General features: G+C 39.7%; 1 protein-coding gene across 1 annotated transcript in view; it reads right to left on the reverse strand.

Moving 5' to 3' along the window:
* Positions 1–10,227: 10,227 nt before the first annotated feature.
* LOC113091489 (gastrula zinc finger protein XlCGF26.1-like) overlaps positions 10,228–23,210 on the reverse strand; it is a 31,467-nt gene continuing 18,484 nt past the window's right edge. Inside the window, exon 3 of the mRNA XM_026257051.1 lies at positions 10,228–13,236. Coding sequence (XP_026112836.1) covers positions 11,891–13,236 — 1,346 coding nt within the window. The 3' untranslated portion in view covers positions 10,228–11,890. The remainder of the gene's footprint in view (positions 13,237–23,210) is intronic.

Below are 23,210 nucleotides of genomic sequence, written 5' to 3' on the forward strand. Positions count from 1 at the left end.
AGCCCAGCGTATAGCCTGCCTGTACGCAGTGTACCGGTATTGCCTAGGGATAAGTAGGAAAGATTCTTAAGTTTAAAACTGTAAGTAGGTTGGAAACGTCATTTTAAGCCTGTCTCTTATGCATGTTTATTGTGTATGCAACACATCTCCTGTCACCTATAGCTGTTGTTCAAAAGACTCAGTGTAAAAAGATTGGTAAAGTAAACAAACCATGAACATACTCGTGCGTGCTGGCTTGAAGGGGACCATGATCCTGCCTGAAGTGTGAGTATGCTATGTGTAGCACAAACGGATTCAGGCAGCATGCCTCAAATCCAGGATGCTGCGTTAGGCACGTTACATCTGCTGGCCGCGGGGTGAGGTCCTCGACCAGCGACCAAAACGCTCTCACCTCTCTACAACACAAGCTCTCCACCACAGTTTCCATGGGACGACACCGCCCACACAGACACCTGCCAAACACAGCGACACAGACGCATACTACTCACTCCCTCTACCGGTAAGCCTGACGGTGTCAATGACAATTAATCACGAGGAAAACTAGTTGCCACTATCAACAATAATCACACTGAAGACATGACCAGCCGTCGGCGTCGGCTACGTTTGCAAACAACATTTTCACCGGAGGAGGTGGTAAAAGCTTAGAAATTAACAGTAGGGGTTCACAGGTGGGACTGTCAAGCTAGCCCATAGCTAATCACTGTCACTAGATATAAAGAAAACGTTGACTTTTATTCGGTGCTATTCACTGACAGTAAAAAAAAAGTTGTTATTGTATGCACTGCTGTTCACAGACTACTAGCTCCAGCGGTCATTGCTGCGTTTCTAAATGGTAGCAACTCACCAGGACACTTCACCAACTCTCCACTCATTCTCCTCTGACCATGCATTTATTTGTCTTTGATTGCCATCGGCTCTCGGTATTTCCTCATTCGCCCTGTCACGTCTAAACGGTTCGAAATTATATGGCTGTGGGCCATCATAAATGTTAACTGTGGGTCTTTCCACCTCTTCCTCATCCCAGTTAGAAGCCATAGTCACTGAGTGCTAGAACTAGTTCTAGTAGCTGAGCTGCAAGGCTGAGGCTACCTTCCAGCACGTCTACCTCATGTGACGTCATCGCCGAATTGCGTAAAAAATAACCGTTACTAACCAAAAACTACAAAAACTGGACTTTAACACCATTTTGGAGACATTTCTAACTTTATATACATATCTTGACTGCTTTACGTACCCATTAATCGAAAGTAGTGTTTAACCTGCACCATAGCCTTTAAGCAAACAGAGAGCACATCCTTTAAGACACTGTACTACTGAATGTAAAACAATTAGTCCTGCTAGAAATTATAATGCAATCTGTAGATAGTCTGAAGAAAATATGTTATTGTGCCATTATTCATACTCATGGCACTATGTTAAAATAATAATAATAAAACTATAACAACTTAATATTTGTCCTAGAGTCTCACAAACTGTGACTTTTTTCCCTTTTTTGACCCATGAAACTTGCTAAAGCCGAGTTCAGACTGCATGATTTTCAAAGTAGTCGGGTCACTGTTCTTTTCACACTTTTCACACACAAATGACTAACATTGCCAGCATTCAGTCACTGCTGTGTTCACACTGCTCGATGGATCGGCGACAGGTTTCACACTGCATGATTTAACAATAGGAAGAATCGCGGACAATTCTGTCTGGCACGCAAACTATGTTTCACAATCAAACACCCACGAGTTGTGACAAGGAAACAACACGATATCACACGTGCAAGACGGGAGTTTTCACATGAGACTGTGATAGCTCAGATGAAACTTCAAACAGACACGGGTGCTCCTGCTAAATTTATACTAATTTATCTTCCATTTCATGGGTCCAAACAGACCGAGAAGTAAGCCTTTTTCTGAAATGAAGCCATGCTTGCTGATACTGTGGTCTATAACTCCTCCCCGAACTCCCGCTGATCTGTATCTTGCTCTCTCATTGCTTTCTTTTGAGATTTTGCCATGGAAATCAGATTTTTTTTTCAGAATTTTTTGCGCCGTTTACGCACCTCCCAAAATTCGGAAATAGCGTTTACCCACCTCCAAAGTGCGTTTATCCACCTCTAAATTGAGTTTATCCACCTCTAAATAGCCTACAGTTCCTATGACATTTTAAATTAAGCTTATGTCGTTTTAGTTTCATATTGTTCATTATTAGTTTCATAGGTTGTTTGTTGTTAAAGACGAAGTCTTTCATATTGCGCTGCAACTTGTCAGTGTTGACCAATTGCTTGCGGTGTTGCCAGTACAGTAGTGGGAAGTTCGGATCATTTTACTGACTCGGATCTTTGAGTCTCGTTCAGCAAAATGATCCAATGTTTTCTCTTCCCATATGGGACTGACAGGAAGAATAAAAGACTCGGACCTCACCTGTCGATTCAGAACCCATATGTTGTGTAATCCGCATGTGCAGTCAACACAAAATGAACGACTCACTCTCTGAGACAACTCGGTAGTCCTGAGTCATATTAAAGATTCGTTCAAAATGAACGACATGCAACAGACTGCATCAAGATTCAAGAATGGATATCCGACAATTAATAATAATAATATTAATAATAACGCTTATTTTGAATAGAAATCATCACTCATACAGCAGCCATTCATCTCAGCTCCGGTTTATTTGTGTTCGTATACATACACGATCCGCCAGGGCTATAGTCCAATGGTACTTACATTTGAAGAGATAATAATTTTATGACATGTTTGTAAAATATTTCGTCATACAGAATAACATTTCTATTCATTTTACACTGATTTATGCGATCTGAAGAACTAAAACAGCTAACAGAGCTAGCGATTACTCTCCTCTTATTGATTCGCATCAGCTATGACATCAGTGCTATATCAAGTGTAAAGAATTAATTAAAAATTAAAAATAAACGAAGAAAATAGTATACCAAACAAAAAAAATAATTGTAATATTGTAGAATGTAAAACACAGAAACTATGTACATGTATTCATGGACAGTTCTCTAAAGCACTCTAGACTCTTAGACTCTACTAGGAATAAAACCTCTGTACTGTTGCAGTGGATCAGGATAACGATCGCGTATCTTCCAGACGCAGCAACTTGGTATCACGACTCTGTGACCCTGTCCCAATGCTCCATACTGCCACACTACAAGTTACATGTGATTCTGACATGATGTCACTACATGTACTGTGCTCCTTCCATGGGCGTAGGTTTGGTCTCAGGTTTGGTTTGGTTTGGTTTGGTTTGGTTTGGTGGGGACACCCCCCCCCCCCACCCCCACCCCCCGCCTCAGTGATTTAATGGTAAAGATACCAGTTATTTAATGGTGATTTAGTATAACTGTATAATCTCAAAAATGCACTCTCAAAAAATAAAAATCTGAGACTGTGTAATGCTGAACAACCAAACGTTTTATTAAGATAAATTATTATGTACATTAGTATTTACACTAACAAAAAATACTCTGCCACAAGGAAACAAATCTAAATAAATAAATATAATAACCTTTTTCTATTATAAACACAATTTACCCTCCAGTACACTCACGTTTGTTGACTGCAAGATTCTAAGTTAAGGTACAGGCTAATTGACATTCAGTTACTTGCTAACGTAGCATTCTATCATCCTGGGTAATACTATCACCAGTTAATACTATTTTCCACAGAATATGCATTTGAAAGCCTGGTCAGTCACAACTGCTAGTTTATTTTTGTGGCTAGCTAGTTATTTTGCCTACTTACACTCTGACTCTGCTTTATGAAAAAGCTTCTTATGTCCCCTTTCTTCTTCTTGGGTGGCATCTACAAAGTACAAAAAGGGGCAAAAAAAAAAAAAAAACCGGAATATTAAAATGTTGGTTGGAGACGGCCCTTGTAACTTACCGTCGGCGTCATCAACATGCGCGCACACAAACCACCCTACGCTGCACACAAACCTACGCGCACACAAACCTACGCTGCTAGTGCAAGCACAAAAGTAGTCCCGGCCCGAGCGTGTAGTCTGTCAGATACCCTGCCGCCAATCAAATTACGGCGTTTCTTGTACTGTCGTCGTCCTGGCCGTTAGAATCGATCCAAATAGCAGTGCAAAGATCCAAATAGCAGTTCAAAGGAGCTTGCTAAATATTGGTGGGGACAAATTTGTCATCTCAAAATATTGATAGGGACTAGTACCTAGCATCCCCCCCTAAACCTACGCCCATGGCTCCTTCCTCTCCGCGCGTCTCAGGTAAATAATGCGACCACCAGCTCAGTGGTCGGAGTCGCGCGTTCATGTGTTTTGGGGGCGTGGCTTTGGAAGGAGCCCAGAAGGGAGGGGGTGGAGTGAATGGAAATAATGAGCTGTCTTAAACAGTCGTGAGAGGTCTACAAACACTCGATTTTTATACTTTCTTTTTCAGAGTACTTACATTTTAATTATGTATTGATATATAAATGAAGTTTAAACAAATTTGGAAAAAAAGTTTTTTATACATTTTTTTTACCTACCCTGCATTTAATTTTTTTTTTTTTTTTTTTGCCTAGTTCCTAGGTATATGGCCTAATGACGCTACGATGGGCATTTTTATACTTTAAAAAAATGCAGATCAAGAAGCAAGTCAGATACAATATTTTTTTTTTTTGCTGTTCGAGTTGCTGGCGGGTTAGTTGAAAACGTCGGTCGGGAGCAGGTTATTAATACATTGTCCCGCACATCACTGGAAGGAATAGCCAGAGGCTTTAACTTCTCTAGTAATTTAATGATTTCTAGGTTTAATTTGACATTTTCTAGGTCTAGCTTTTTCCATTTTCTTATTTTCAAGATCTCCTCTTCTACTTTCACACAGTCAAGTTTGATAAGCCTAGAGCTGCTATAGTTTATGTCTTTGTCGAACTCATTTGGATGTTTCCTTTACTTTGTATTTTTCAATTGGCAGTTCTTTGTCTTGTGTGTTCTCTGGGCGGTCTGTACTGACTTGATGCAATAACACCCATGGATGAATAAAGAAGAACTTGCTTTTTTAACTTTACAGAATTGTGCCCTAATGCAATTTATATATATAATCAATTGTGTCCTAATGCAATTTATATATATAATCAATATTTATAAATACTATATATATATATATATATATATATATATATATATATATATATATACACTATCTATCTATCTATCTATCTATCTATATATATATATATAATGTATTTTCCGGACTATAAATAGTTTGGCTGGTCCTGCGACTTATAGTCAGGTGCGACTTATTTATCAAAATTAATTTGACATGAACCGAGAGAAATGAACCAAGAGAAATGAACCAAGGGAAAACATTACCAGCCGCGAGAGGGCGCTCTATGTTGCTCAGTGCTCCTGTAGTCCACAGTCGTGGCCAAAAGTTTTGAGAATTACATAAATATTAGTTTTTAAAAAGTTTGCTGCTACACTGCTTTTAGATCTTTGTTTCAGTTGTTTCTGTGATGTACTGAAATATAATTACAAGCACTTCATACGTTTCAAAGGCTTTTATCGACAATTACATGACATTTATGCAAAGAGTCAGTATTTGCAGTGTTGGCCCTTCTTTTTCAGGACCTCTGCAATTCGACTGGGCATGCTCTCAATCAACTTCTGGGCCAAATCCTGACTGATAGCAACCCATTCTTTCATAATCACTTCTTGGAGTTTGTCAGAATTAGTGGGTTTTTGTTTGTCCACCCGCCTCTTGAGGATTTACCACAAGTTCTCAATGGGATTAAGATCTGGGGAGTTTCCAGGCCATGGACCCAAAATTTCAACATTCTGGTCCCCGAGCCACTTAGTTATCACTTTTGCCTTATGGCACGGTGCTCCATCGTGCTGGAAAATGCATTGTTCTTCACCAAACTGTTGTTGGATTGTTGGAAGAAGTTGCTGTTGGAGGGTGTTTTGGTACCATTCTTTATTCATGGCTGTGTTTTTGGGCAGAATTGTGAGTGAGCCCACTCCCTTGGATGAGAAGCAACCCCACACAAGAATGGTGTCAGGATGCTTTACTGTTGGCATGACACAGGACTGATGGTAGCGCTCACCTTTTCTTCTCCGGACAAGCCTTTTTCCAGATGCCCCAAACAATCGGAAAGGGGCTTCATCGGAGAATATGACTTTGCCCCAGTCCTCAGTAGTCCATTCACTATACTTTCTGCAGAAGATCAATCTGTCCCTGATGTTTTTTTTGGAGAGAAGTGGCTTCTTTGCTGCCCTTCTTGACACCAGGCCATCTTCCAAAAGTCTTCGCCTCATTGTGCGTACAGATGCACTCACACCTGCCTGCTGCCATTCCTTAGCAAGCTCTGCACTGGTGGCACTCCGATCCCGCAGCTGAATCCTCTTTAGGAGACGATCCTGGTGCTTGCTGGACTTTCTTGGACGCCCTGAAGCCTTCTTTACAAGAATTGAACCTCTTTCCTTGAAGTTCTTGATGATCCTATAAATTGTTGATTTAGGTGCAATCTTAGTAGCCACAATATCCTTGCCTGTGAAGCCATTTTTATGCTGCGCAATGATGGCTGCACGCGTTTCTTTGCAGGTCACCATGGTTAACAATGGAAGAACAATGATTTCAAGCATCACCCTCCTTTTAACATGTCAAGTCTGCCATTCTAACCCAATCAGCCTGACATAATGATCTCCAGCCTTGTGCTCGTCAACATTCTCACCTGAGTTAACAAGACGATTTCTGAAATGATCTCAGCAGGTCCTTTAATGACAGCAATGAAATGCAGTGGAAAGGTTTTTTTGGGATTAAGTTAATTTTCATGGCAAAGAAGGACTATGCAATTCATCTGATCACTCTTCATAACATTCTGGAGTATATGCAAATTGCTATTATAAAAACTTAAGCAGCAACTTTTCCAATTTCCAATATTTATGTAATTCTCAAAACTTTTGGCCACGACTGTACACTGAGAACATAGAGTGCCCTCTCGCGGCTGGAGACGGTAATGTTTTCTCTTGGTTCTTGGTTCTTAATAAATGCGACTTATAGTCCAGTGCGACTTATATATGTTTTTTTCCTCATCATGACATATTTTTGGACTGATGCGACTTACCCAGGTGCGACTTATAGTCCGAAAAATATGGTGTATATATATATATATATATATATAAAAATGTTTCTTTGACTTTTTTATCTCACTACTGGGAATTTTGCCTTACACTGCTGTGTATCTCATCACCACGGTAAGCATATTACAATGTCTGACATCGTGCTTGCAAGTTCAGACACCTCTTTAACCCTCCCTTATGGGCTGAAAGTGCTCTACCTAACTTAAAATTGTAAGTTTCCTACTTCAGTGTGTTAGACACATAATTTTGGTGTCTATGGAAAGAAGACCCTCTGGGCTTTACTTTTTATCAACCAGATTTGATAATGCTCAAAAATATTAAAATGTATAGACACTGAAGTGCCTTGAATTTTATTTTTATTTTTTTTACCACACTTAAATATTTTTTTATTTGATATGAAAACACATGAAATGATACCTGGAGCAATCTAGAAAATTAATAGGTTGGAAGTCACATGTCTCATGAGTTTAGATTTCAAATCTGAATAAGATAGCATGAAAAATGAGATATTTTTATGAGACTATGTCTAGACCCCCCCACACCCCAAATATAAAAATATTTGCCAATAGTATTGAAGGCTTCTACAAACTATTTAGTCATTAAACACATTTTTTCAATTATAAAACAATAGACAGAAACTTAGACATCATATAAGTGATTTATTTGAGCACTAGAAAAATACAATAAGAATCATGAGTAATAATAATAATAATAATAATAAGATTTAACTTTACTTGCCAATTACAGAACATCCTGAGATTGCTAGAAATGCAGCATTTACAATGAATTACAATGAAAATAAGTGCTGATGGCCACTTATACAGATGGTAATAATACAAATGTGCCATAAAGTAAATAATCCACTCTCTCTATTCATATAGACGCGTTCACTTTGATAGCCATGATCATGCAGTAATAGCGAGCTGATTTGGGCTGATTTGCACTCAAACAGATGGCAATCATGCAGATACATTCACATTCAACATAAAACACACTCTCACATATATAAAAACTGTTGAAAATTAAAAGAAACACAGAAAAAGGCGATTGCTATAAGTTCTGCGTCCATCAGCTGACAGGTGCGTCAGAGCGCGTCACGAGGGAGCGGCGAAATTCAAATAATCTATCTTTCGCCTATCTTTCATTCATTCTTTTTTCCGGTGGATCATCTCATTCTGTTTGTGACACTGTACGCTGCAAAACCATGCCGTTTTTTACTACCAACATGCAGTTTCTGACCATGAGTTATTCCAAAACGGACGCAAACAATTCTGTCGCTGAAGAACTGAAACGTAAACAAAGGAATATGATCCATATTACAATGTTATTGCTTCGTTGGACTAAACGTGCTCCATGAGATGTCGTTCAGTGGACCCTTACCTTTCTAACTAAACTGGGATTTACAGCTGTGGATGTGTTTATGACTCGTTATTACGATGAATCTGGTATGTACTGCGTTTCCATTGTCCATGTTTTGATGTGTACTGCTTACACAAATCTAGTCAAATACAGTCTTTATAAGCTTTCCAATCAAAAACAGCGATCTGTCATCGATGCTTGAGGCTTAGATCTTTATAATGATACATAGTCTGTCAAGATTAAATTTGTTCCATTTCATTTTAATCCATTCGTAAACACTGACACCTGCGAGTTGAGGGGCATTGAGGACGCCTGCGTCGGGGTGCAGGTTAACAGTTTAATGTTATTTTTAGTGATCTCCGACGAACATCATTAGTGAATAACTTACAGTATTAATGTTTAGCATTAGCCAGCACTTTTAAATTTGCCAAGATGTCAGGCGCTCTGGCTCCAAGTAAACATTTGACTATGGTGACTGGTGTCCCTATATTCACGTTCCGTACAATAGAATCGCCAATAACTAAAGCACTTTCATCAGGTTTCTCAGTGGGTGCATCACTGAGTGGGGAGAACCTGTTTAATGTTTTGATCGGAACAGAAGAGCGGTGTTTTGACCCATGACTACACTGCCTCACTGTCACCCAGTTGCCCTGCTGCAGGGGCTCTGATTCCGGAACCGAACAATGTACAGGAGTCCCTGAGCTAGACACATCCAAAGCCGTATCTAGAGCCCTCACAGTCTTACTGTCCTCGATTAAAGTTTGGATGCGTGTCTCTAATTCTGAAATCTTCTCTGTCAGCCTTGCTATTTCTCTGCATTTATCACATGTAAATCCCTCGTTGCCAACAGAGAAAGCTGAACTGTACATGTGGCAAGTGATGCAAACAACAATAGCAGGAGAAGAAGCCATTACTTACCGTGAATGAAGAATGATTCTGACTTACCAATGTTTTTTGATAAACTTCTGAAAAATGGCGTGTGAGATAAAAGAAATGAGGCAAGAGAAAAGAAAACGGTAGTAGATGCGAATAGAAGCGCGAGTGGAAATGTGAATGACAAGCTAACGAATGCTAACGCGGTGTATACGCAAAGCATTTGCAATGTAAAGTTTAAAGCTGTAAGGGAAACATGTCAATTTAGCTCAAAGGGAATCATTTAAGATTTTAAAGGGAATTTGAACAGAATCACTGTTTCACGGCTGGTCACTGGGACGCCCTGCGATTCACTGAACGAGCCGTTTAACATCAAATCTGCGCTGAATATTAATATCCAAACTATAGTGAAAACACTTATCAATTAGCACAGTAACAAGATCGGCAGTTTAAGACATTAACTTGTAAGCACAAAACACAAGATACTTCTCTTTTCAATATGAATAAGGTTTTATTAGATAAATCTAAGACATATAAACTAATCTAACAAATAAATGCACGCACTCACACATTCCCTAACTTTCGATCTTCCTGCAACTTGTGTGAAAGATGAGTTTAAGAGAATGGAAATGTGGAATCCCAAGTTTACAGCAATACGTGAAATTGCATAGACATGAACAGCCATCAATCACTTAATTAACCCTCGCATTGAGTTCCTCAATGAGGTTTAAATTATATTAGATACACCAGTACAAATGTCTGAAGGTACATTGCCTGTGTAAAGGTGTCCCTTTGTTGTCGTTGAAAGGGGGTTTCCGATGTCGCTGATTGGCTGGAAGTTCAGTAGTCGCTAAAGTGACGTCTTGGGAAGACCGTGGTTGGGCGTTGGCTGAAGATGCAGAGTTGGTTGGTTGGTTATCTTGCTTGGGACTTGTGGCACAGAATGTTTTAGGACTTCCTGAGGAATTTGGCTCGTGTTTCAACCACAGTCCTGATCGACTCTTTAATTTGTCTGGTTCAAGTCAGATCGGCTACAAAGCGAATGGTCAGATTAGTTTGAAAGATAATATCGAATATATGGTGGGAATTAAGTTTATATTTGATCACTTTAGACAACAGAGAGTGATAGTAAGATGGAGATTCAACAGAAAAGCGAAGCTACATGGAGCTACAACCACACATGGAGCACTTAAACACACGATGACAACTGGATGACAAGGAAAACAGGAACTTGGAGAATACACCGGAGTGATCACTGGAAAGTGGGAGCACAGGTAAGCAGTTTATACTCAATAGAGTGGCCACATGCGCCATCATACGGGACACGTCCCGGCCAGGATTTTAATATTGCCTAAAATATCCAGGTTGTGTGACATTCATGAGCTATAGATAGCAAAGCAGACCGCTCCTAATACTTTCGATTCACTCTCTTGAACCTACTTTGGTGTCTTTTTTTGATTGGTGTGCAGCAACGATTCAAGTCAAACGACAGAACAAACACATGTTTGCACCACTTTGATCGTTCCTTGTAGTTCTCACCTTCTCACGCGCAGCCCCACAATTGGTCAATTATGAATAATACCTGCATGTTATTGGTCAAATTGCTTTGGATGTCAACTGTCTTAGGTCTTCTTTGTCGCATCTTCCTCTTTATGATGCCCCAAATGTTTTCTAAAATTGGGAGGGGGGCTATATAAAATAAAATTTCAGTACAAAATATTATCCAATTATTAAATAGCTGCATGATAACCTTACTAGACATACTCTGTCACACCACACAGAGAATATGTCCAGATCAGGGATAGGCAATGTGGTCCTGGAGTGACGATGTCCTGCAGAGTTTACCTCAAACCTTGAAAAAACCAACACCTGCCTGTAGCCTTTGTAACTTTGAAGACTTTAATTAGCTTGTTCAGGTGTGTTTGATTAGGGTTGGAGCTAAAATCTGCAGGACAGTGGTACCCAGAACCAATGTTACCTATCCCTTGTCTAGAGTGTTGAAATTAATAATCAGTTATCACCTTCACGATATTTAAAAGGGTTTCCATATCTGTAAGAATTTCTTCGGTTTACCAGCAATTTCACAACAGAATTTCTCCATATGTAGCACACTGCTAAACTCTGTTAGCCACATCTCAAATTTGTGTACAAACTTTCTTCCACATCTTCAAAATAGTATTTTCTTTGCTGTTGTCATCCCATACTGGACTGACTGAGTTTGACTGGGACTCTGGGTTTCCAAATATGGAGACCAGCCGAATTCTAAAGTGTTTCTTGTGGCTTCCTCCTGTTGAGCGGATTCTTTCTAGTGTGAATCCTCATGTGATTCTTTAGGTATATGTTATGTGAGAAATTCTTTCCACAGAGTTTGAAGATAAAAGGTTTCTCTCCAGTGTGAATACTCATGTGGACATTAAGGTGAATTTTCTGTGTAAAACACTTTCCACAAATTTTGCAGGTGTAAGGTTTCTCTCCAGTGTGAATACTCGTGTTGACATTAAGGGTATTTATCTGTTTAAATCTCTTTCCACACTGAGGGCATATGAATGGTTTCTCTTCACTGTGAATGCTTGTGAATCTTAAACTCTCCAATTCGTGTGAAACTCTTCTCACACAGCTCACAGGTGTAAGGTTTCTCTCCAGTGTGAATTCTCATGTGGACATTAAGGGTATTTTTCTGTTTAAATCTCTTTCCACAATGAGGGCATATGAATGGTTTCTCTTCACTGTGAATTCTCTTGTGGGCAGTAAGGTGATTTTTCAGAGTAAAACACTTTCCACACACTTTGCAGGTGTAAGGTTTCTCTCCAGTGTGAATTCTCATGTGGCCATTAAGGGTATTTATCTGTTTAAATCTCTTTCCACACTGAGGGCATATGAATGGTTTCTCTTCACTGTGAATTCTCTTGTGAATCTTAAGCTCTCCAATTCGTGTGAAACTCTTCTCACACAGCTCACAGGTGTAAGGTTTCTCTCCAGTGTGAATTCTCATGTGGTCATTAAGGGTATTTTTATGTGTAAAACACTTTCCACACAGCTCACAGGTGTAAGGTTTCTCTCCAGTGTGAATTCTCATGTGGACATTAAGGGTATTTTTCTGTTTAAATCGCTTTCCACATTGAGGGCATATGAATGTTTTCTCTTCACTGTGAATTCTCTTGTGGGCAGTAAGGTGATTTTTCAGAGTAAAACACTTTCCACACACTTTGCAGGTGTAAGGTTTCTCTCCAGTGTGAATTCTCATGTGGACATTAAGGGTATTTATATGTTTAAATCTCTTTCCACAATGAGGGCATATGAATGGTTTCTCTTCACTGTGAATTCTCTTGTGAATCTTAAGCTCTCCAATTCGTGTGAAACTCTTCTCACACAGCTCACAGGTGTAAGGTTTCTCTCCAGTGTGAATTCTCATGTGGCCATTAAGGGTATTTTTATGTGTAAAACACTTTCCACACAGCTCACAGGTGTAAGGTTTCTCTCCAGTATGAATTCTCATGTGGACATTAAGGGTATTTTTCTGTTTAAATCTCTTTCCACAATGAGGGCATATGAATGGTTTCTCTTCACTGTGAATTCTCTTGTGGACATTAAGGTGATTTTTCAGAGTAAAACACTTTCCACACACTTTGCAGGTGTAAGGTTTCTCTCCTGTGTGAATTCTCATGTGGACATTAAGGGTATTTTTCTGTGTAAAACACTTTCCACACAGTTTGCAGGTGTAAGGTTTCTCTCCAGTGTGAATTATGTTGTAATTAAGGGTTTTAGTTTGTATTTTCGGAGTCTTTTCAGTCTGTGAACAACTAATTGATTTTTCTTCAGTTTTGAAATCATGATGTTTCTCATTTTGATCTTTCTCTTCTGTTTCATTCAGTCCTTGACTCTCCTCTTTCAGTGCCATCAGGTCTGAGGTAAAAAGAGACAAATACTAGTTTAATTACACAAAACAACAGACATCTAAACATTTAGACTAATGCTGTCAATCAATTACAAAATTAGTAATTGCATACTTTCAGAAAATAAATTGCATATTAATATATTTGTATTGTCACAACTTCACATTGAATCTCCAAATTAATGTAGAAACATTAATTTGTTTAATTAATTAATTAGACATGTCAAGTCTGCTTTATTGTCAATTCTTCCACATGTACAGTACAGTACATACAGAGAATTTAAATTGCATTACTCTTAAGACCCTCGGTGCAAACAGGTAACACTAATGGTAGAACATTAAATACAGATAAAATATAAATTAAAGCTGCAAGAAGCGATGAAAGGGCCCTCGCACCTGGGCTCAGCACCACCCGGTTGCCATAGGAGAACAGCGAACGTTGGGCCATATGCTTATAAAATGGTAAATATTTGAGCCACATTTCCTGCTGCCAACAGGTGGCGCTATGATTATAACTGAATATCGGCATGTAAATGTGTTCAGGACAGGACTCTTTCCAAACATGCAGAGTTTTGGTCAGATTAGACATTGCATGTTTAAGTTAGTGTAAAAGAAGTAAATTCCTGTTGCCAACAGGTGGCGCTAAGACTAAATAAATATTGGCCTAAAGATCAGTTGAGACCAGGGCCCGTATTCATAAAGAATCTTAATGCAAAAAGTAGCTCCTAGTGACAAAATTCTAAGAAAATTCTTAGAAATGTGGGCGTTTACTCTTAAAATTAAAGAAAAAATCCTAGTAAAGAGAAAAGTAATTCAGAAAGGATCTTAACCCTTAAAAGAGGTCTTAAGGTCAAACTTGTTAGGAGCACAGAAGAGGACTTTTAAGAGGCTTAAGAGTTTCTTTGGCAGAGTAGAAAACGGCAGAAAGACGAAGAGGCAGAAGAAATGTGTTGCAGACAATGGATGACAGTGAGTTAATAAGACGCTATAGATTAGATTGTGTTGATCTTATTAGAGACATGCTAACATCTCCGACACAGCGCAGAAATGCCATAGCGCCAGAAATTAAAGTAATCACTACATTATGATATTTGGCAACTGGGAAAATGCAACAATGCAATAGTGATGATTTGGGTCTGTCACAGCCTTCTGTAAGCAGAGTGATCACACAAACAATTACAGCACTTTCAGAACATCTTATTGTGTCGCAGTTCATTTCATTTTCACTGGACACTCCCACCTTGCAGGCTCAAAAAACTGCATTTATGAATATAGCAGAATAGTGTTGTCAGGATACCAAAATTATTGTTTCGATACCGATACCTAGTCAAGAATTGCGATTTCGATACTTTTTCGATACTTTTCCTGAAAAGGGAAAATACACTCTCAAATATCATTGATGTGCTTTATTTTAAACTCAACCTTGTGAAGACAGAATGAGTTGTGTGTGGTCTTTGCCAACCCAGCACTTCATCACAACTTCTCCATACAGCTAGGATCGTCCACCATTACTCCTTCTAGGACAGCCAGGAACCTTGGAGTTGTGACTGATGATCAACTAAGCTTCACAGATCATATTACTACAACGGCTCGGTCCTGCAGATTTGCTTTATACAACATTAGGAAGATTAGACCCTTCAAGAGTCAAGAGTCAAGAGGCATTTATTTGTCATTTGCATAGTTAACACTGGGGAAAACTGGGCATTGAAATGCTTATGACGAGGCTCAGACACACGGGACAATAACAAGACATAAGACATAGACGTACATGGAGAGCACTGAGATTGAGTGACTACAGTGCCCTTAGACAGAAAGACATAGACAGAGCATTATATACAAATAAGTGGAAGTAACAGGTACAATAAAGGTAATCAGTGTTTAGAATATATAGAGTACATAAGAAGTCCTGAGGTAGTATTATGATTACTGAGGTAGAACGGTGTCTAAAATGTCTTTGTAGTGTGACGTAGAGCTACATGCAGGAAAATTAAAGTGGCAGTGCAGATGCAATAAATAAACTTAAGAGCAGCACACATTCAGATGTATTCCTGAGTAGAGCAATGTCTAAAAGTCATTGTAGAGTGTCACGTAGAAACATTAAGGAGTATTTAAAAAAAGTGGCAGTGCAAGGCAAGTACAATGAAAGTAAACATAAGAGCAGCATGTATTCCGGTTTTTAGATCGAGGAAAGCTGATTGTTAAGTAGCTTGAAGATAGAAGCTGTTCTTCAGTCTGGTTGTCCGTGAACGGATGGATCAGAAACGCCTGCCAGATGGCAGTGTGGCAAACAGGTGATGAGCAGGATGAGTGCGGTCCTTGATGATGCTGCGAGCCTTTCTCAAGCAGCGAGTCTGATAGATGTCCTGTAAGGCTGGGAGTTTATGTCCAATGATGAGCTCTGCTGTTCTCACCACTCGCTGAAGAGCTTTGCGGTCCAAGGAAGAGCAGTTGCCGTACCATACAGTGATGCAGCTGGTCAGAATGCTCTATAGTGCAGCGGTAGAAGTTTGACATGATGTTAGAGGAGATGCCAAACCTCTTCAGTCTCCGCAGGAAGTTGAGACGCTGACGGGCTGTTCTCACTATGGTCTCTGAGTGAAGGCTCCAGGAAAGATCCTCAGAGATGTTAATGCCAAGGAACTTGTAGCTCTTAACTGTCTCTACTATCTCTCCGTTGATGTGAATGGGAACGTGACCCTCTCTCTGTGACTTCCTGTAGTCCACAATCATCTCCTTGGTCTTGTTGACGTTTAGAGAGAGATTGTTATCAGCACACCATGTTGTGAGTGCATTAACCTCATCTCTGTAGGATGTCTCATCGCCATTAGTAATGAGTCCTAAGATAGTTGTATCGTCAGCAAATTTGATGATGGTGTTGGACCTATGCTTAGCAGAGCAGTCATAAGTGAACAGGGAGTACAAGAGAGGACTGAGTACACAACCCTGAGGGGCACCAGTGCTGAGTATAAGTGAGGAGGATGTGTGATTGCCAATTCTGACCACCTGGGGTCTGCCGGTCAGGAAGTCCAGGACCCAGTTACATAAGTGACTGTTAAGACCCAGATTTTTCAGTTTGGCTATAAGTTTGGTAGGGATGATGGTGTTAAATGCAGAGCTGTAATCAACAAACAGCATCCGCACATAGGTATCTCTTCCCTCCAAGTGTTCCAGGGCAGAGTGTATGGCCATTGCAATGGCGTCATCAGTGGATCTGTTTGAGCGGTAAGCAAATTGTAATGGGTCCAAGGTGTCAGGCAGAGAGGAGCAGATGTGTGATTTGACTAGTCGTTCAAAGCACTTCATGATGACTGATGTCAGTGCTACAGGGCGGTAGTCGTTCAGGCAGGAGACGGTTGTTTTCTTGGGAACAGGGATGATGGTGGTTTGCTTGAAGCATGTGGGGATCACTGTAAGTCTCAAGGAGAGGTTGAAGATGTTGGTGAAGACATCTGCTAACTGGACAGCACAGGCCCTCACGACACGTCCGTGTATGCCATCTGGACCTGGAGCTTTGCGGCCGTTGACTCTCTTGAAGGCCTTACTCACTTCGTGTGTGGTTAGAACCAAGGGGCAGGTGTCAGTGTCAGCAGGTATTTTCACAGCAGGAAATGTATTGTCTGCCTCAAAACGAGCATAGAATGTATTGAGCTCATCTGGTAAGGAGGCAGACAAAGACACACCACTGCTTTTCCTTCCTTTGTAGTCTGTGATGTAGCGTAGACTGCTCCACATGCGTTGGGGGTCAGAGCCATGATATTCTGACTCCACTCTGTCCCTAAAGTCTCTTTTGGCTGTTTTTATTGATTTTTGAAGGTCATACCTGGACTTCTTATAGGCAGTTAAATCACCAGAGTTGAAGGCAGCAGTCCGTGCTCTTAATTTGGCCCGCACCTCACCGTTGACCCATGGTTTCTGGTTTGGAAATGATTTAACGTTAGTTGATGGAACAACATCCTCTGAGCATTTGTTAATGTAGCCTATCACAGAGTCTGTGTATTCCTGTATGTTGTCTCCAGCTGCATCTTGAAACATCTGCCAGTCTGTGGAATCAAAGCAGTCCTGCAGTGTGGAGATGGCCTCTTCACTCCACTTGTAGACTGTTTTAGAAACCGTTTTTTCCTGTTTGAGGCATTGTCTGTAGGCTGGTAACAGCAGTATGCTAATGTGGTCACCTTTGCCAAATGCTGGTCGGGGGAGGGGTTTGTAACTGTCCTTTAGTGTTGAATAGCAGTGATCTAATGTCTGATCACCTCGTGTGGGGAAATTTATGTGTTGGTAGAATTTGGGAAGAACTTTCCTCATATTCACCCTGTTAAAATCCCCAACAACGATAAAAGCAGAGTCAGGATGAGCAATTTCCAATCCGTTTATGGTGCTGTACAGTTCGTCCAATGCTTTAGTTTTGTCCACATGAGGCGGGATGTAAACAACTGTGAGAATGACTGAATTAAACTCCCGCGGGAGGTAGAAGGGGCGCACTTTAACGGAGAGCAGTTCAATCTCAGGGGAGCAGTGTGTAGATAAAACTGTAACATCAGTGCCCCAGCGAGTGTTAATCATAAAGCACACAACCTCCACCTCTGCTCTTACCGGAGTTTAGCGATCTGTCATGACGAAAAACGGAGAATCCAGGCGGTGTAATGGCCGTATCGGGTACCTCTGAGTGTAACCACGTCTCACAGAAAGCCAGAACGCAGCAGTTACGAATGTCCCGTTGGTACGTGATTCTCGCATTAAGTTCGTCAAGTTTGTTATCCAGAGACTGTATGTTGGCTAACAAGATGGTAGGGAGAGGAGGATTACAACTTCTTTTCCGCGATCTGCATAGAATTCCAGCACGCTTGCCTTTCCTCCTTTTCCGACGGTGTCTTAGGACGCAAGCCGGCAACAGAGGGAGCGCGCAGACGCTGAAGCTGGAGTTCAGAGGCGGCGTTGTTTCCGAACCGAAGTTTAAATTTGATCGGATATCCAGTAGTGTTTGCCGATCGTATTGTATTAGAGTCTGTACTGTCTGAGCAAAAGTAAGTATACTTAGTAACACGAATAACACAAAAAAACACGAAAAACAGCAAAGTTTGCACAGAGCGCTCGTCAGCGACGCCATCGTAGCGGCACGCCGGAAGTAACACACTTCCTCACACAGCTCTTGTTTTCTCCAGACTGGACTATTGTATTGCTCTCTTAGCAGGCCTTCCGGCATGTACTATTAAGCCTCTGCAACTGATCCAGGATGCTGCAACAAAAGTAGTCTTCAATGAGCTGAAGAGAGCGCATGTCACACCTCTCTTCATCAGTTTGCACTGGCTGCCGATAGCAGCTCGCATCAAAATCAAGACACTTGTATACAAGACAACTACTGGCTCTGCACTTAAGAACTTAATCTCGCTATTTCAGACTTATGCGCCTTCTAGAGTTTTGCAAATGAATGACAACTCGTCATATCATCCCAAAATGGCACAAAAACATTCTCACAGACCTTTACCTGGACTGTTCCAAGCTGGTGGAAGAACCTGCCTATCTCAATTCGAGCAGCCATCTTCTAAAAACGTTTAAAGAAACATATTTTTCATCAGCAAGACCCTTTTTTAAGGCTTGTTACAGCACTTGAATACTGTTGGCCTTATATAGGTCTGAATTGCTTCTATTTGCTATTTTCATTTGTATGTTTTTTTAATGTAATGTAAATGTAACTATCTTCTAAACTAAAAAGAAAAATGTGTGATCTTTGGCGTATGCGACGCCATGAACTAAATTACCCTAATCTAAAAACTAAATTACTAGGGTTGTGAAATACTCCAAAACTAATCTAACAACAAGAACACCAATCTAATCCAAAATCAAAGCAAACAAAGTTAACCCCTTAACTTTATTTGGTCTCTTATCCATGTTACACACTTACGAAAGGAGATGTTATGCAGAATGATGTGTCCTTCCGTTAATTTTCATATAGTAATTAAATGGTTTCTCTGTCATCTCATTTTGTCAAATATATTTATTTGTATAAATTATTTAATAATTGTAATTACATAATATTATTTCCCAAAGCTGAAATGATTAGACTATCTTTTATTTATTTGTTATGTAAAACAGTATTAACTAATTGCAAGAGCTGAATAATCGATCAAATTCTATTGATTAATCAGTGAAATAATCAGCGATTAGTAGATGAATCATTCTAATAATCGTGTAAGGGAAACGGGTTAATTTAGCTCAAAGCGAATCATTTAAGATTTTAAAGGGAATTTGAACAGAATCACTGTTTCACGGCTGATCACTGAGACGCCCTGCGATTCACTGAACGAGCCGTTTAACATCAAATCTGCGCTGGATATTAATATACAAACTATAGTGAAAACACTATCAATTAGCACAGTAACAAGATCGTCAGTTTAAGACATTAACTTGTAAGCACAAAACACAAGATACTTCTCTTTTCAATATGAATAAGGCTTTATTAGATAAATCTAAGACATATAAACTAATCTTACAAATAAACGCACGCACTCACACATTCACACAAGTTGCAGGAAGATTGAAAGTTAGGGAAAAAATGAGTTTAAGAGAATGGAAATGTGGAATCCCAAGTTTACAGCAATACGTTAAATTGCATAGACATGAACAGCCATCAATCACTTAATTAACCCTCGCATTGAGTTCCTCAATGAGGTTTAAATTATATTAGATACACCAGTACAAATGTCTGAAGGTACATTGCCTGTGTAAAGGTGTCCCTTTGTTGTCGTTGAAAGGGGGTTTCTGATGTCGCTGATTGGCTGGAAGTTCAGTAGTCGCTGAAGTGACATCTTGGGAAGCCCGTGGTTGGGCGTTGGCTGAAGATGCAGAGTTGTGTGGCTGATTGAAGTTGAACTCGGTTACAAAACTTAACTCAGAACACGAAACTCTCAAACGGAAAAGAAAAGAAGTAAAGTTTGACGAGACTAGGTGGTGTTTCTTCTCATTGTGGCTAAGTAGCAGCAGGCGTGCAGGCCGAAGCACGCTGGAACCGCGCTCAAAGAACAGTGATGACAAACATCATGGCTAAAAGCTAAAGCTAAGAAGCAAAGCTAAAAGCAGGCATGACTAATAGCAGAAGCTAAACGCATAGCTAAAAACTAAAAGCAATTTTAAAATTTCTAAAAGATTTTATGGTGTCCTAAGTATTTAAACTGGACTGTTGGCCACACCTCAAATGTTGTCTTGACCAATCAGATATTGTCTTGGCTCGGGGGTATCATAAATCATGTTATCTTATCAATCACATGGTCCGAATTTTCCCGCTCTTGCAGGGTCTAATTTTGGACATGATCCTATACAGGGTTTCCGCGGGTCCATAAAAAGTCATAAATTTAACAATTAGAATTTAAGGCCATAAAAGGTCATAAAAACGTCCGGATTTTCCATACAAGTTCATAAAAAACATTTTGCCACGTCTTTAATTGATATGCTAGTCCATTAATTTGTTCTTCCATCAAAATGCGCTCGCAGCGGCAACGGCATTCATTTGTTTCGCCTGTTGTAGTTCTGTATGAGGAATCTGAGTGGTATCACACTGGTATCACAGCGTTCCAGAACTACAAGGTCCATGCGGCAGCATACAGACTTGTCAGAAGGACTTTCACAGAAACCCACGCAAACTCCGAACATACTGTGTCATACTGAGTCACTGCTTGGCTTAATTGAAATCATCCTGGCTATCACAATGGGAAAATGTACCTTTAACGATCCATGGCTCGAAGATGGTGCATTTTGTAGCTGGCTCAAGCCCGTCGCTAACGATCCGTATCAAGCATCCAAACTCAAGACGTGGAAAAGCTGAACTGAGTAGCTGCTGGTTACTTGCGCGCTCTGTGTTCGGTGCGTAGAGAGAGCCGCGTATCACGGACAGTCCCTCCTGCACATGAACGAACAAATACTAATCGCAGTTTTGAACAAACAAAAGGACGTGAAAGAGCCCAATTCAGTATACCACGGTGTTCAGGTGTCCAGGACTAACGCAGAGAAAGGCGTCTCAAAACGCTTGTACACAAATACATACAAAATATGTCAAAATACCCGCCTTGGAAAGTATGCTCGAAAAAACTCGATTTAAGGAGTCGACTCTGAATCGCTGAAACGAGTCGTTATAGATTTCAAATCTTTTGCCCATCTCTATGTACGTCACTAGGAACACTTTGCATAATAATCGCCTACCGTCTTGAGAGAAACAAAACTCTGACCTGCCCCACCCTCAACACAGACGCTCTGGTTGGTGTGATAGCATCATGTCGAGGAGACAGTGTGTTTTTAATTGTAAAGGCAAGTTTGTTTTATTTTCACTGCCAAAGAATGAAGATCAGAAGATCCAATGGCTAAAATTAATTTTTACCACAATAACAGAGCAGTACAACAAATCCCTTTTGTTGTGTTCACAACATTTCACTGATGACTGCTTTTCTAATCTCGGTGAGTACAAGGCGGGATTTTCAAAGCGTTTGGCCATAAAAGAGGGTTCATTACCAACTTTATTTAGACCAACAAGCATCTCCGAATCACAACGCGAAATATGATTATGAAGTTATGTGTTTGTTTTCTCCCGAGCGTCTTATCAGTATGTGTGCTGTCTGCAGCCTTTGTCTGTGTTGATCTTCATTTACAAACACATCATTAAAATGAAGTGTAACAAGTGCTGCTAATAGATATTCTGTGATAAAGTAATCCATATGAAAACAACGCGATGTCCGTTTTTCACGTCTCCCTTCATTATATCTAATGTGACCACGCCCCCGAGCTGAACGCGCTTTCAGATTCAAACTGAAGCGTGCTGCTTGAATACGCACACACAGAAGAAAAAGCAGCGATGAGAGGAATAAGACATAATTTACCCCAAAAAGATGCTAACGCATTGTTTACCATGAAGTTGTGTGCGGATCAACCAAACAAAACTGACTATATCAGTTGGCTAATCCGAACACAGTATGCTACCGAAAGGTGGGGTTTAAGGAAACTGAATCTTTTGAACAGCTTCACGCGAACCGTTTGGGGATCTCTGAGAATTGAGGTAATTTTAAAATGATATTTTGACAAAATGACAATGTTTTTTAACCTTGGATGGATTTAAACCCATTGTACAGGACTTATAAACAGTGATAGGAAGCTTAGAATTTTCATATTACTGGTTCTTTAAGTGAAAGTAAACAGTTGAGGGAAAAGATGCGTTCATCGTCTCTTAAAGTGACCGCGCCTAATTTATCCACTAGCTGCTGTAATGTTAATCCAAGAAAATGAAAGAAAAATCACTCACTGCTCTTGACTGCATTACTTTGTAGTTTTATCAAGAATTTATGCAGTGTCAAACCAAAAATTATCCAGACTCCAGGTATAATTTTTGATATACATATTTTACTAGTATGTACAGAACACTAATACATTTTTGTAAGTGAGTATAAGCAAACTGTGACATATTATACCCAAAGAATCTTCATACAATGAACTACTAGTGAAATAGATATAAATGTTTTATCTATCTATATAAAATTGGGACCAAAAATTATTCAGCACCTTATAAAGCACCATGCATTGTTTATGTTTTTTTTTTTTTCTGAATTGCTAATGCAACCTTTTCACACCACAGTCTGAACAAGATGAAGCATTGCTTGGTAATTGGTCAACAAAGTATTGATAGTTGTGAAAATATTGTCATAATAACAGTTGTATGTAGTTTTGGTTGATTGTAATCCATTACGTACATTTTCTATCAAAGTTATGACATTATCAAGACGAATTTGTTCTGACAGAGTTTAACTCTAAATTCTTGTCATATTTTATAACCATTTTAGAAGCAATAGCAAATAAACTGTAATAATGTGAGAAATGTTCAAGGTGTCTGAATAAATTTTGGTTTGATTGTATATTTTATTTTTACATTGAAGACTATACAGTGCTATTTTACATTTAATTATTCGTTTCTGTACCTGGACACTTACAAACTTGAAAAAAACTTAAAGAT

Source organism: Carassius auratus, unplaced genomic scaffold (assembly GCF_003368295.1).
Source record: "Carassius auratus strain Wakin unplaced genomic scaffold, ASM336829v1 scaf_tig00214203, whole genome shotgun sequence".
Lineage (NCBI taxonomy): Eukaryota > Metazoa > Chordata > Actinopteri > Cypriniformes > Cyprinidae > Carassius > Carassius auratus.